At 50.4% G+C, this 15,030-nt stretch overlaps 6 protein-coding genes across 6 annotated transcripts; 3 read left to right on the top strand and 3 right to left on the bottom strand.

Moving 5' to 3' along the window:
* The first annotated feature begins 167 nt into the window (after nt 1–167).
* BO87DRAFT_364892 (acyl-CoA thioesterase) lies at nt 168–1,117 on the top strand. The gene is made up of 2 exons (XM_025621770.1): nt 168–342; nt 409–1,117. The coding sequence occupies exons 1-2, from the start codon at nt 266–268 to the stop codon at nt 902–904; spliced, it is 573 nt and encodes a 190-aa protein (XP_025476863.1). The 5' UTR covers nt 168–265; the 3' UTR covers nt 905–1,117.
* Nucleotides 1,118–1,851: 734 nt separating this feature from the next.
* On the bottom strand, nt 1,852–2,346 carry BO87DRAFT_389278 (uncharacterized protein; the record flags this gene model as incomplete). Its single annotated transcript, XM_025624890.1, has 1 exon — nt 1,852–2,346. One exon carries the CDS (start codon nt 2,344–2,346, stop codon nt 1,852–1,854), a length of 495 nt encoding a protein of 164 aa, XP_025476862.1.
* Nucleotides 2,347–4,885: 2,539 nt separating this feature from the next.
* Nucleotides 4,886–6,965, bottom strand: BO87DRAFT_418169 (IlvD/Edd family dehydratase; the record flags this gene model as incomplete). The annotated part of the gene is made up of 3 exons (XM_025626868.1): nt 4,886–6,101; nt 6,158–6,312; nt 6,378–6,965. The coding sequence occupies 3 exons, from the start codon at nt 6,963–6,965 to the stop codon at nt 4,886–4,888; spliced, it is 1,959 nt and encodes a 652-aa protein (XP_025476861.1).
* A 199-nt stretch (nt 6,966–7,164) lies between these two features.
* On the top strand, nt 7,165–7,723 carry BO87DRAFT_124805 (uncharacterized protein). The gene is made up of 2 exons (XM_025618001.1): nt 7,165–7,211; nt 7,283–7,723. The coding sequence occupies exon 2, from the start codon at nt 7,435–7,437 to the stop codon at nt 7,684–7,686; it is 252 nt and encodes an 83-aa protein (XP_025476860.1). The 5' UTR covers nt 7,165–7,211; nt 7,283–7,434; the 3' UTR covers nt 7,687–7,723.
* Nucleotides 7,724–9,911: 2,188 nt separating this feature from the next.
* Nucleotides 9,912–11,934, bottom strand: BO87DRAFT_340589 (putative DnaJ domain protein (Mas5)). The gene is made up of 6 exons (XM_025620667.1): nt 11,758–11,934; nt 11,650–11,676; nt 11,498–11,556; nt 10,987–11,431; nt 10,751–10,928; nt 9,912–10,696 (listed from the first exon to the last, which is right to left on the bottom strand). Coding segments are annotated over exons 1-6 (1,266 nt in total). The 5' UTR covers nt 11,759–11,934; the 3' UTR covers nt 9,912–10,140.
* A 176-nt stretch (nt 11,935–12,110) lies between these two features.
* BO87DRAFT_379000 (glutamate--tRNA ligase MSE1) lies at nt 12,111–14,459 on the top strand. The gene is made up of 7 exons (XM_025623927.1): nt 12,111–12,452; nt 12,529–12,601; nt 12,670–12,707; nt 12,761–13,174; nt 13,230–13,487; nt 13,548–13,714; nt 13,785–14,459. The coding sequence occupies exons 1-7, from the start codon at nt 12,165–12,167 to the stop codon at nt 14,371–14,373; spliced, it is 1,827 nt and encodes a 608-aa protein (XP_025476858.1). The 5' UTR covers nt 12,111–12,164; the 3' UTR covers nt 14,374–14,459.
* Nucleotides 14,460–15,030: the final 571 nt, after the last annotated feature.

Raw genomic sequence — 15,030 nt, 5'->3', positions numbered from 1 at the left:
AATTGTTTCACCAAACACTGCTTGAACGTAAGCAGAATCCCGCCAGGGGCGACCGCCCAACAAACGGCCGTCGGATGACCCTCCCACCCCGTGGGAACACTCACCCCAGTTACTCAGGGCGGCGGCGTTATGCCTCGGCTCAACTCGGTAGCTCCAACCTTCCATCAATCCAATCCATCCCCTCATCTACCATATAGACACCTCCAAACCTAACCCTCATTCCACCTACACACTCACACCAATACACACACAAACCCACCGCAAAATGTCCACCTCAATAGCACTCAAAAAGCGCCGTCTCCGAAGCGACTACATCTACCACCAAACCCACCGAACAAGATGGTGAGCCACCACCACCACCCTCCCCCTCCCCACCCAATCCATCACCTCTAACAGATAAAAACACAGGTTCGACAACGACATGTACGCCCACCTCAACAACACAGTCTACGCCATGCTCTTCGACAGCATAATAAACACGTATTTAATCACGCACTGCGGGATGGATCCCTTCACGCACAACAACCCCACACTTACTACACCTGACCCCTCCTCTTCCTCCTCCTCCACCTCATCTACACCATCCAAATTCAAAAGCAGCCAAGTAGGCATAATGGTCTCCTCCTACTGCGACTACTTCTCCTCGGTCTCATTCCCGGATATACTAGACCTGGGGCTGCGGGTCACGAAGCTGGGGAATAGCAGCGTGACGTATGAAGTCGGGGTGTTTAAGGAAGGGGAGGAAGAGGTCAAGGTTGTTGGGGGATATACGCATGTGTTTGTGGCGAGGGAGACGATGAGGCCGACGAGGGAGGGGATGGAGATCGGTGTTAGGAGGGGGTTGGAGAGGTTGGTTGTGAGTGATGATACTGCTGTTGGTGGTGGAAAGGGGGCGAAGTTGTGAGTAGGGTTTGGGGGAATGGTGGTGAGGCCTGTTCTGTTCCTGGTGAATGGGATGGATATTCGGTCTGGGGGTTTGTATATAGTTGATAGAAGGGGACGCGCTTATACTGAGTGTTATGTTAAGTGTCCTGGTGGCATTTATTGGCTATTTGATGTTGTGTCTTATGTATCAAATGGCCGGTGTAGAGGTAGATCAAAAATACTGGAAGAGCAGGGAAAGAATTCCGGTTTACTCCGTCATCCATAAGACCACGGCAATCCCGATTTATATTCCGACTCACATGTGAAAAGTGCAGTAGAGTACTTACAGTAAGTAAAGGAAGAAGAATCCTGCGACGATACATCTCATGCAGCTGTCATGTCGATCCCATCCATACCCGGACTTGCATGCGCTAAACTTTCCCACAATGTCTACCCGAGTACATCTCTCAATTTTGAGCTTCAAGTGACCCATGACAAATACGTTCATACTAAGATATTATGTAGTGTGTAAAAATAGACTGTCCTTTGCTCCATTGTGCGGTTCGCTGAATGATCAGTCACCCGAAATATAACAAATACAGAGGATGTGAAATGAACAAGAAGACGACAAGCCAAACCCACATGCGCTCTATCGCAATGTCTATCCGATTTTCTATGACCTTGACCCGAACGCCATTGTCGCTTTGTAAACAAGGTCACTGCAGAAAAGCAGATTCATCCCAGCATTACAGGCTCATGTGTGAATATCATCATAAAAAAGTAGAAAAGGCAAACAAGAAAAAAAAGGGAAGCAAATAAGAAAGACACCTCGCTTAAACGCTATCCCATATAGCAATCAATCAGTCGTGTGCACGCGCATTCGACCACCGCATGTTCTGTAGAATCCAGCTGCAGATAGCATCACGATGGTCAAGCAAATGTGTTGACAGCAAAAGAAGTTTTCGGTCTGTTCCCACTCGAGAAGGGTCAAGTCATCTTGTTCGGCAAAATGCTAGCCCGGGACACATTCGAGCTTTCGGGGAACAGCACCCGGCGCAGGGTCCTCGACTCTGCATCGTAGTGCCATTTCTGGTAAGGACCGGGAATGAATTTGCCCTTGGCATCCCATCCGGCCACCCAGGTGTATCCATCATCAAGGAGGAAGAACATGAATTTTTCTGGCTTGGCGCCTTCGTGGATTTCCACGGTGTGCCAGCGGCAGCGCTCCTCCATTTCGTGTTCAAAGATGTATCGGTGAAGGATCCGGCAATAGACAAGCGGAACAGGCACTTTCTCGTCGCTGTCATTGCCGTCTTTGTAGACAAGATGCCATCCTCGACCCGGGATGTACTTGTAGATGCCAGGAACGGGACTGTCCCAATGTTCCTCTTTGTGGATAGAACCTTGGATGCGTTCTCCACGCTGGAACCAGTAGGTCGGGCAGAACACGTTCCGCAAACAGAGAAAGAGGTTGGGAGCCATGGTAATGAGAATCGAGTAGGCTTTTTTCAGGATGACACGATGTCGAGAGAGATTTTGAAAACTTCAGATGTGTAGAAAGAAGATCGAGAAACGCTCGCTTGCTGATGAACAGAATATCAAAGAAACAACGGGTTGCGAGTTGCAACGACGGGTTATAAGTCGACGTACATCTTAAACAAACAAGTAGTATAACCTGAAAGTAGAAGATGAAGGAGGAAAAGAGGATGTTAGGCAACAATCAATAAAGGCTGATTGTGCCCCCAAGTGCTTTGGGAAAGGAGTAGGATTCGTCGAGACTGCCTCCGATAAGATGGCTCAAGTCTAGGGGAAGGCAAGAGCAAGATGCACGACACGCTGTAACGATGCGGTGTGTGCGATTGTATGTATATGTAGACGTGCCTGGCGACAGTCTAGGCCCGGCCCAAAGTTGGATGAAGGGTCAGATTTCTTTTTCTTCGCGAAGCCTGAAGGAAGAAAAATCTGGATTGAGACGGGCTTTATTTATTGGAATTGGGACTGATCGACAGGACCAGGAGACCAGGGAAGCTGGGAAGAGGGGCCGCGAGACAGCTAAAGCAACAGGCGCAGCAGTAGAAGCAGCGGGACGGTGTGGACAGCTCTTTCTTTAAGATTGCTTCTTAGAACCGCATGGTGGCAAGCTCGCATCTGACTGGACAGAAGGGAACAACGAGCATGGATGTCTGTCAAAGGAGACGTATGCAGGAATTGGAAGGAGGGAGAGAGCGAGAGAGCAATAGGACAAATGACGAGCACCGGATTGGTTTAAAAAGAGGCAGGAAATTCGGGATGGTGCGCGCCTCTGGGGCGGTCTGAGGTCAGAGTAAGTCAGTCAGACGGACCTAAGAATTGTGGGTGTGGAAACTGGAAAAGTGTGGAAAAATTTTCTTGATGTCACGGGCTAGACCACACTGAGAAGGCGCCCGTCATCCCAAACGGTAGCGTGGGCAACTGAACTTGCAACTGGATCCGTTCCGTGGCTTTAATCACCCTAATCACCCTAATCCCGCCCTAAATCAATGGAATCTTTGCCCTGCAACAGGAAACTTTGACGCGGGAAACCCGAGCCCCACGGGATCCACCCTCGGGCGATATTTTAACTTTTCCCTTCTGTGTCTTTTTCCGCCATCCAGGCCCGTATTTTGATATCCCGATCCTGGATGTGTTGCTTCCGAGCTGCGAGGCGTGTTGCTTTGATGCATAGACTGTATCATTCCAATCAGCTGTCGAAAAATTGAGAGAGAGCAAAAAGAGAATCCGAGTACGAACGTGAGCATCACGGATCACATCATCCACTAGATTCAGTTGCCTAAAATTACTTCACCTCCGGGCTGCGGTGGCTGTGCCTATGGCGCACACTACTCCATGGTGACTCAAGTCCTTGCTTGGTGGCCTCCATCACGACCACCACCCCCTATCATGTCACCCGGGGCATCGCGTAGTGAACACTTCACCTTGGGGGTTCGAGACCTCTATCACGAAATCACCCGATCTTGGCTCTCATTTTCGGGCTGGTCTCGATCCTTCCTCGGCTGAGCTTTGACTTTCTATCCCTTTCTTCGGCTGCAGTTCTGAGGGTAGTAGCATAGTTGTTATTGTTGGTGTCGCACACCATGTGGCTAATATGCCTTAGCGAGCTAGTCTAGCTGCGATCGCCAGAACATGATATCACTAGCGCCGTTCTCCTATCAAAACTTTTAGCAGATGAGCAACACTGAAGTTCAAAAAAGAAATAATCACCGCATTAGCTAGCTTGGCTCGGCCAAGCTACATTCTTGGGATCAAATCACAGAAGCCAGGATTATCACGGCCTTGCCGTGTTGTTCATGCAGGCGTGCAGTCATTCCAAGGTTCCTTGTTCTGCAATTCACCACTGGGCCACAACAAGTGTTTCTGATGGTTGCTCAGGCCCCTGTGCTATCAAGCACATTATGGCGGTGTCAAGACCGGCACTGTTTAGGGGGGTGAGAGGTAGACGGGAGTGAGTCAACAGAGGCTCACGGACGGATGTCGCACAGATCGCACGTCTTCCGCTCTTTCCCAGGCACGAAAAGAAGACGGAACAGTTCAAAGGAGGGGCTGGGAATCCCGTGATTGAGCAGTGGCCAGATGGCCTGGAGCTTAGCTTCACATTCCTTCAAAGCTTCCTCCATACTCTGTGCTCCATGTACCATCCCACGCGTCAGAATTTCACCTAATACCCTTGCGGAGATGCTATCTCGCATATACTCTCTTCCCAAAATTAGCTTTCTCTAGCTCATTAGTTTTTAAGCTCATACAGCTCTATTGGCCCGGTGGTGTATCCTCCGGACTGAGGTCTGATCAGGTACTGAATGCCTACTAATAGCGTTTCCTATAATGGGTATTGAGCTGTTTACACAACATGATATCATCAAGCAACAAGCCTGCGTGATGAACTGTGTTGTGTTGCGCGCACGCGCCACCCCATGAAGCGGCTGGTGGGTCAAAGAAGTGATGGTTTCTCATTATTCAGATTAATCCATAACAAATTAGTCATTATTCAGTGATTGTGCCTGGGCTCCGGGTATCGCTGCGCCAGCCGTTGGTATTTGACTGCCTCTCGGAGAACCATTCCTTCGTTCAGCTGGGACGTTTCCTTGCGGAATAACTCTTGCCATGGGGTCTGGCTTTCCGGCATATTGTAACCCCCACTTGCTTCGAGCTCCTGCTTGCGCTTCCTTAATTCGTCCGCAGAGACAAGGATGTCTACCCGCCGCTGGTTAAGGTCCACTCGGAGCCGGTCTCCATCCCGAAGGACTGCAAGGTTACCGCCCGCTGCTGCCTCAGGACTAGCGTTCAAGATAGATGGAGATCCTGAAGTTCCCGACTGCCGTCCATCACCAATGCATGGAAGTGACTTGACCCCCTCTCGCAGCAGCCTTCCCGGAGGGTGCATGTTGACCACCTCGGCTGCACCGGGATAGCCCAGTGGACCAGCCCCGCGCATCACCAGGATGCTTGTGTCAGTGATGGGGGTGGAGGGGTCCTCTAACCGACGATGGTAATCCTCCGGTCCATCAAAAACTACCACAGACCCCTCGAATGCATTTGGATCTGCGGGATTCTCTAAGAATTTTTGCCTAAACGGCTCAGAGATGACGCATGTTTTCATAATGGCCGAGTCAAACAGGGTGCCGGTCAAGTGAAGGAAGCCAGCATCCTTGAGAAGGGGATCGTCATAAGCTCTGATCATCCGCCGATTCCAGGTATGTTTCCCACGGACGTTTTGTGCTACAGTGTGGCCATTGCACGTCACAGCATCTGCATTCAACTTGCCCGCATCCAGCAGCTCCGCCATAATAGCTGGCAACCCTCCTGCTCGGTAATACTCCTCCCCTAGCAGCTCCCCCGCCGGCTGCATATTTAGCAAGAGCGGGATGTGGAACCCGATGCGGTCCCAGTCATCTAGCGAAAGATCCACCCCAATATGCTTCGCAATGGCGTTGATATGAATGGGGGCATTAGTACTACCACCAATCGCGGTGTTGGCAGCAATGACATTCTCGAAAGCCTCTCTGGTCATGATGTCACTTGGCTTGCGATCAGAGTGCACCATCTCTACGATCTGTAATCCGGTCTCATAGGCACATTGAGCTCGTTCACGGTAGGGAGCTGGAATGGCAGCTGACCCAGGCAGGGCCATGCCAAGGGCTTCTGCAAGCGCGTTCATAGTAGATGCCGTACCCATCGTGTTGCAATGTCCTGCTGACGGTGCACTAATGCCAAGCGTTAGTCCAAGCCAGGAAAGCGTGTCTAAAATCTCGTGACGTACCCGCGGGAGATGTAATCTACAAATTCCTCCGTGGTGATTTGTCCTGCAGCATGCATCTCTCTGCCTTTCCAGACCACCATTCCCGAACCAGCCAGTTCATCCTTCACATAGCCATTGAGCATGGGACCGACGTTGAGACATATAGCAGGGATGTTCTGAGAATCCGAGTCAGTTGGGCAGCTGTGAAAGAATAAGATGCAAGCCTTGCAGAGCAACGTACGACTGTGGCAGCAGCCATCAGGCATGCCGGAGTGGTCTTGTCGCACCCGGTGAGGAGGACCACCCCATCCAGAAAATAGCCATGAAGGATCTCAACAAGGCCAAGATAAGAAAGGTTCCGATCGATACAAGCGGTGGGCCGTCGGCTAGTCTCTTGAATGGGGTGAGTGGGGAACTCGAAGGCGATTCCGCCAGCAGTTCTGATACCCTCTCGGACCCTTTTGGCAAGCTCCAGGTGATGACGGTTGCACGGTGCCAAATCGGATCCGGTCTGAGCTATTCCGATAATAGGCTTGCCAGACATCAGTTCCTCCCGAGTCACACCATAGTTGAGGTATCTTTCAATGTACAAGGCCATCATTCCTGGGTCGCCTTCGCACTGAAACCACTTGGTGGACCGCAGCTTGCGTCCGGCTTTCGGTGTGCTGCTTGACGAACTCTTCATGGATGCAAGAGTCTTTTCAAGTTCTATGGTTTTCTTCCGGAGGGCGAGCAGCTCGGTTTCACAATCTTCAATATTAACCACTCCTTTGCTGCCACTGCCGCTGCAAGAGCAGCCCTCGCATGAAGCCTGTGACTGGCACGACATGTTGGATGGTCCGTTGTCTGTCGACAAACACTTCACTAGCTATACGGCTATTCAAGGTTACTATGATGGAGGAAGCAGGGTCGCAAAATAAAGACCGTTGCTTTGACGCTTTGACACCGAGAAGGTTACCCCGGGATTAGGATTGCGGTGCGCCGGTGCCGAGTTAATCGGCGGAGAATGTCCGAGTCAGATTAGCCGCGTACCGAAAGGGGCATCAAAAGAGAGCGGAAGAAAAAGCGAAAAATTGTTAGGATACCACTCGGAAACTATCTGGGAATGGAAACTTGGGCACAGTGGGAAAGCTGACAATTAAATAGCAGCAAACAGGCTGGAGTTGTGATGGGGACCCCGTACCAATGTTTCGGAAATCAGCCTTGGATCGCGTGGCTCTCGGCTCGGGTTGGTTTAGTTGGTTGGTTGAGGTGATGGAGATGGAGCCCGTGGGAGGTGTGTACCCCACGCTATATCCATGGGGGCACGGAGGGGCCTGGAGAAAGAGCATGGGGGTTACAATTCTTCTTTCGGTATCCATGCATTACTATTTATTCCCTCATCCCGACTTGTGTTGAACCAGCCCGGGTTTGCAACCCCGTCAAAACTCCGATGCCAGCACCTGTGGCGTTGTGCAGCTGCAATGCACAGCATCATAGGTAGTGTTAGATCGGGTCGGGAAACTCAGTTTCCCACATTCATGAGTCGGATATATCGTAAACTAATTTGATGCAATCCATATAAAGATGGATTTATAAGCTGTGAAAAAACCATTGACATGAGACTTGCCAATTGTATAGCTGTCTAATACTTTGACACTGCGAAAAGATCGCTAGTGGCATCTGTTAAAGATACAGGCACTACTACTGTATCTACCGCTTCCTTGCAGATTAATGACATGAAGTATTCAAACAACCAGAAACAAATAGATATAACACGCAATATTATTGGACTGGCAGACTCAGTGATCCAATGATTTCCCACGTAATTTTAACATGCTCTGCATACACAAGGCCTTGAGCGGGTGACACTTGGAAATTCAGGGATTTACTGATTTGCCAGTTGGCGGAATCACTTGGACCGGCCGCAGACGTAGGTTTGATGGGGTGCGCAAATGGTCAGTATGAGTAACCGCAAAAATCAACCAACCAATGGAAGAGCCGAATTTCTGCAGAAATTGGGCAATAGCCAATCAGAGGGGGCTTCGGGAACAATGCCGCAGTCATGCTATACTACTGTAATTTGGAGTAAAGGATTTCATACTTGTTAACTCATTATGATCTGTGATTTATTCTATACATACATTCACAGACTACTCAGAATACAGAAAATGTTATATCTGAGAACTAAGGATGGCAACAGCCGGAGGAGAGATATTCAAAAAGCGGAAGCCACCGACAAGGTCAGCAGGGAGAAGCCGAAGGGCATACAGTGAAGTACCGAATTTAGTAGAGGTGAAGTTAGAACTAATCAAAAGAAAAAGGTGAATGGGAGGGACTTGCTGGGTAGGTACTGTCATTAGCTACTGAAATATGATATAAAGTAACCTGGTTCCCTTGTCACCATAGTTTCTCCAAGTTCTCACACCTAGGCGAGCTTGGGACTACTAATTCATGAGATGAGATGGATACTCCCGACAACAATTGACAGTCCCTTGATGAATGAAGGGGGTGGGGGGGCTGGATATTGAATTGGATCCATCGTTGAAGAAGCCAGTGGATACTTATCGTCCAAACGCTTCAGATTTCCGAAGTTGTGAAAGCGCTCTGCAACAACTAAATTTCACAAGCTCGATATATTACCTGGATAATGAACAGGAACAACATATTCACCCATCGACAAACGTGCAATGAGACTATTTAAGTCAGCACCCTGTTCAGTTAATATCGAGGGTATATACTTAACGATAAGTCACTGATAGCCCTGGACATTTTCTACTACTCGCACACATATTCAAGGAAACCCAGTCTACCTATCTAACGACTCTGCACATCGACTTACTTTTGAATTACATCCATCCATCGAGGGCTTCTACTTGCGCATATCCAATACGCGAAATCGCTTTTCTTATAGATCTTTGATTATTTTCCCATCTACCACCCACACACCACGAAACATGCCTCCTCAACGGGACGTTTACACACAATACCAAATTCGCTACTCTTGCGGCCACAGTCTGAATAGCGAATTTGTGAAGTGCCCTGAACGCGCAAGAAAAGAGGACCTCAGGTGTCCTTCCGGACGATGGGAGTACCGGGAAGCCAAGAAAGTCGCTCATAAGTACCGACTTTGTCTGTTCAGTGGCCGAATCAGAACAAGTACAATAACCAACAGTCGGGAACAACGGCGCACCTCGACCCTTCTGGAATGAAAGCCAGAAGTGCCAGCTGTGCCAGGCAAAGGGACATAAATCCACTCGGCGCATTAAGTAGCACCTCTGCCAACTACTACACCCTGTCTGACATACTGGTCGTCCAAAGGGCAAAAGCGGCCTAGGATAAGAAAACGAAGTAAGCTTATCTAGGAATGTTAAGAGTCATAACATATTAACTTATTCAAGGGACTGCGCGGATTCCAATGAGCACGTGCTAGACGCCTGGTTTTCTCTTCTGCACCTGTTGACTCCTTCGTGTAGAGAACGAGAGGGAGTCGGTTGTTCTCTGTTTCCAGTGCGAGACCCATATCTCTGCACACTTGATGATACTCAGCATCTTCCCGACAATTGAGCTTCTGGAGCAACCATTGACTGGCTGGGTTGAGAGCCCTTCGATTGGACTTTCCCATTCTCTGTCAAGATATCGATATGTTAGATAGTATATTACATGATCTAGGTCAGACGTTATACTCATTCTACAGCTAGTAATCAATCTTCCTTCTTCGTCTTATGTGACCCAAAAGTAAAGGCGTTCTGCAAACGCTCGTTTGTCTACGTAAAGGAAAACAGATCTCTACACACTCAATAATCATCATTCCCATCATAAAACTATATTTATCTCATCGATCAATCCATAAAAGTTGACCCGAAACGCCCACGATGCGAGAGGGGAGCTGATCCAGAAGCAGCCAACGAGTCTATCATCATGAGGTGAACTAGCAGAGAGGTATAATGTCCTTGAAAAGGACAAAAACAGAAAAAGGAGCAGAGGCAAAACAGATACAGAGAAAGCATAAGCATGCCAAGAGTCTACTGCGTCGCACACTGAGCAGTTGTCTCACCCTCATCGTCATCCTCCCAGGCAGAACCCCCTTCGGGGTCATGCGCCCCAAAGTCATCCAGGTTGCCCTTGGGGTCGAATTCGACCTCGTCCACGGTGTCAGCCTGAATGGGGGGTTCCGGCTTGGGCAACAGTTCCTTGAGCTGCTCTAGAACAGCAGGGCTGGGCTTCCATTGCCCGTCGGGGAACTTGATGTTGACGACCAGGTACAGGTCGCCGCGAGCATCGCTGCGCTTGATGGGCATACCCTCACCAGGAACCTTCAGGACCTGGCCCGGGTAGAGAACCTCACCGGGGGTCTTGGGGTGCTGGATTTCGATTCCGCGACCGTCAAGGTGCTTGACCACCACCCGGGAGAAGCCCGTCAGGGCCTCGGCCAGCGTAACATCAATTGTTGCTGTCAGGTCAGCAGCAGCCCTCCGGAAAGTCTCATGCTCCTCTTCCACGATGTGGAAAACGATATCTCCAGGTTCCTGACCCGGCACCTGGTCGGCCTCGCCCTCGAGGATGATCTTGTCTCCTTCCCTAACACAGAGTCAGTTATCACACTTCAGACAGTGCCGCATATAGCAGACTCACCTCGCCCCGCGAGGGATGTAGATCTCCAGCATCTTCTTGGCCTCGGTGGTCTTCTTGCCCTTGCACTTCTTGCACTTATCCTTGTCGACAAAGTAGTCACCCGCTCCGTTACAGGTAGGGCAGGGCACCATAGCCGGAGACAGGAACTGACCCATCGGGCGCAAAATTTGCTTGTAACCTGAGCAATACATTAGCCTGAAATCCTGCACAGCAAGTTCCGAAGTATAGAAACCTACCTTCACCATCGCAAGTGGAGCACTTCCTGGCCGTCGCCCTCTCCTTACCACCCTTGCCCTGACAATGAGAGCAAATCACGTTCTTCGTACTAGCAAACTTGACTGTCTTGCCCTTGTACAGATCCTCCAGGCGAACCTCATACTTCTGCTCCTCATCCGGGCTCTTGCGCGGCTTACGCGCATGCGGTCCACCGGGCATGCCGCCCATGCCGCCCATACCTCCCATACCACCGAACATCTGCGCAAGAATATCATCCAGATCAGGGCCCGCGCCCATACCCGGTTCACCGGAGCCGTTGAAAGCGCCCATTCCGTGGGTATCATAGATTTCACGCTTTTCTTCGTCGTAGAGGATGTCGTAGGCTTCCTGCACGGCCTTGAATCGAACCTCTGCTTCTTCTCTTTCGGCTTCGGGGACTTTGTCGGGGTGGTTTGCTAGGGCGGCCTATAAGATAAAAGGATATATTAGACTGTGCTTGGACACTGCGACCGATATAGAGAAGCTGCATACCTTGCGATAAGCCTTCCGGACGTCATCCTTGCTGGCACTCTTGTCAATGCCCAAGACCTCTATAATCCATCACATTATAATTAGTCGCTGGTGCTAGTGTAGGCTTTTCGCATTTTCTCCAAGCAAAGAACAAGAGTAGGCAATATATATACCGTAGAGGTCAACGTCCGCTTTCGACACTAAACCAAACCAAATCAGTCAGCACACTGGAACCTCAAGCTAGTAATGTCTGATTTTTAAGCGATAGCGGGAACACATACTGATAGTAGGAAGTAGAGGGTAAGATCCCCAACGAGCACGAGCGACGAATAAAGGGTATCAAAGATAACAGTATAAAAACAAGCAAAACTATAAACGAGCAAAGTCTAAAGCCAGCAAAACCGTGTGTTCCTGGCGACCAAGTAAATAGAGGGAGAGAGAGAAAAGAGAGAGAGCGGCTGAGGCTGTAAAAGTAAAAAGGCAAAGCAATCGCGATAAAAGCAGCGCCCGATAATTATTTATTGCCGCCCGATATCCACCAATCACATCACTTTTAAATGCGCTTTCCGCCTTTTCTGTCGGGATTTATCTTTCTTTCTCCGCCATTGATTCTCCCCAGCTTCAGCGCATACTTGTTACTTCCATAGCATTAGCATCGGCATTTTTGATATCTGTCCTGTCACTCGCGATGCTCAGGCGCCCAAGAACCCCGACCGTCTGGGCCCGTCGTCCTTGGGTCTGCACTCAATGCCGAGCTCGGTATTCCTCCGTCGCGCCGGCATCGAATCTCCGCGCTGGCAATAACAATACGATCAACAAGAAGACCAAGTTGCCTGACTCGCCGGCGAGGACTCGATTCGCACCGTCCCCGACCGGTTATCTTCACTTGGGATCTTTGCGGACGGCCCTGTTCAATTACCTTTTGGCGAAGCGCACCGGGGGACAGTTCTTGCTGCGCATTGAGGATACGGATCAGGTGCGGTAATTAGCTGGCCAAACAGCTGTGGATCGACCTTGGAAGGAGGTAGGGCTAATTGAGGGCTTGGCTACAGAAACGTACAATTCCAGATGCTGAGCAGAGGCTTTATGATGACCTTCGGTGGGCTGGATTGCACTGGGATGAAGGTGCGGAGACAATTCGCGTGGAACCGTGCGAGGCTAGTAGATGGCTAACGGATGATTGCTCTCTACAGGTCCGGTCGTCGGTGGTCCGTACGGTCCTTACAGACAGGTATGATAGAAGGAGACATGCTCATTAGGGCCAGTTACTAAGAGAGGCTCTAGTCCGAACGAACCGCCATTTACCGCTCCCACGCGCAGGAACTGATCGAGAACGGCCACGCCTACCGCTGCTTCTGCTCTGCCGATCGGTTGGACGCTTTCGCCAGACATCGCAGCCAAGCTGGACTGCCGGCCGGTTACGATAGGAAATGCGGGGATGTCTCAGCGGAGGAGTCGGAAGAGAGAGCGGCCAAGGGCGAAGCGCATGTCGTTCGACTGAAGGTGGAGGGATACCCGATGTTCAATGATCTGGTGTACGGAAAGACAGGCCAGAACCGCTCGCCGAACAAGTTGGATCTGATCGAGCGTGTCTATGATGATCCCATCTTGATCAAGTCCGACGGACACCCGACCTATCATCTGGCGAACGTCGTGGATGATCATCTCATGAAGATCACCCATGTCATTCGAGGAACGGTAAGCTGCGATGGAGGAGATACCAAAGACGATGCGCAAGCTGACACTATTGCAGGAATGGATGCCCTCGACCCCCATGCACGTCGCGCTCTACAACGCCTTCAAGTGGACGCCTCCCCAGTTCGGTCACGTACCTCTGCTCGTAGACAAGTCAGGACAGAAGCTCAGCAAGCGCAATGCGGATATCGATCTCAGCTTCTTCAAGGACACCCAGGGCATTTTTGCTGCCACTCTCGTGAACTTTGCCGCTCTTCTGGGCTGGTCTCATACCCAGAAGTCGGACATCTTCAACCTTGAAGAGCTAGAGCAACTCGTACGTCCCTCCACTTCTCCCTTCACTCACTCACTCAAACCCACTAACACAACCAATCAGTTCAACCTCAAAATCACCCGCGGCAACACCGTGGTGGCCTTCGAAAAGCTGTGGTTCCTCCAAAAAGCGCACGCCCAACGCTTCGCCGCCACCGACGGCCCCGAGTTCACCGAGATGGTGACCAAGGTCTCCGAAGAAGTCGAGAAGACCTACCCAGCGGCGCAACTGTACGTCCCCGTCCCCTACCCTATACATACATGCACATAACAAAACAACTAACCACTTACTCACCCACAGCACCCCCCTCCTCCAATCCCGCTCTCTACAAACCTACATCGCCCCTCTCCTCCGCGCCGACGCCAAATCCTACACCAACGCCACAGACTTCACAACCCGCAACTCAACCTTCTTCACCCAATCCCTCACCCGACCCCCATACACCCCCTCCTCCACGACAACCACCATCCCCTTAACCTCTCTCCACACCGCAAGCTTCGCACTCACCCTCGTGCCGCTCGCACACTGGACGCTCGAAACCCACCGCGCAAACATAACCGCCTACGACGGCACCACCCCGGACACCGAAAGCGCAGCCCTCACACCCGAGGAATCCACCAAGGCGCAAAAGGCCGCCGACAAGGCATTCAAGAAGGAACTGTATCACTATCTCCGCTGGGCACTGTCGGCTGGTGCGCCGGGTCCTGGAATCCCAGAGACGATGGCTATCTTGGGGAGAGAGGAGACGGTGAGGAGAGTACAGGAGGCGAAGGAGTTGACGAAGCATTTGGTGCCCGGGCCGACGAGACGGGTTAAGCAGGGGGTGGAGAGTTTGGGTGAGGATCGGTCTTGGATGGGGTCGTTGGCTCCTTCTTCTGGGTCTTCTTAGGGGGGATTGTAGAAGTGTGAGATGGATGGATGGATGGATGGATGGATGGTGTTATGTTTGTATGTATGAGAAATGTATAATAAGTGTAGAATAGGATTACTACTAGAACCATGTTACAGCTTTATATTTCCCCTATCATACTATCCTACAACTCGATCTTATCTTCAAGTAGGCAAAAGTAAGTAGAAAAGAGAAATAAATACTATCCATTGCTAGGACATGAAACCATAAAGTAAAACTTAGCGGCTAAAGCATAACACAAACCGCGCTGATATCACAACAGAAATAGAGGTAAAAAGCATGTCAGGGACTTATACACGCGTCCATAGAAGACAAAAAGAAGAAAAAGATTCAGAGAGCCACACCAAGAGAAGAGAAGATTCAAAGTCGGTAATCGAGTAATCGAGCGAATTATCATAAAAAAGAAATAGAGGAAGGAGTCGCAGAAGGAACACCAACCCCCGTCTATCCCAGTCCGGGTAGAGGTAAATTATTCAAACATAGAGCAAAAAAGGCATGATACAAAAAGACGCCTGGTTTTTCCGCAGTCCTTTGTTTCTTTTTGACATCAGGGAACGACATGCTGCATTCGGTCGCGGGTTGTCGGGCCCTGCCTATCACGCAGTGAGTGGCAGAGTGGTAGAAGTAAGTGGGACG

Source organism: Aspergillus neoniger (genome assembly GCF_003184625.1).
Source record: "Aspergillus neoniger CBS 115656 unplaced genomic scaffold BO87scaffold_29, whole genome shotgun sequence".
NCBI classification, from domain to species: domain Eukaryota; kingdom Fungi; phylum Ascomycota; class Eurotiomycetes; order Eurotiales; family Aspergillaceae; genus Aspergillus; species Aspergillus neoniger.
The sequence above is the reverse complement of the archived record's forward strand: the minus strand, read 5'-3'. Positions and strand labels throughout refer to the sequence as shown.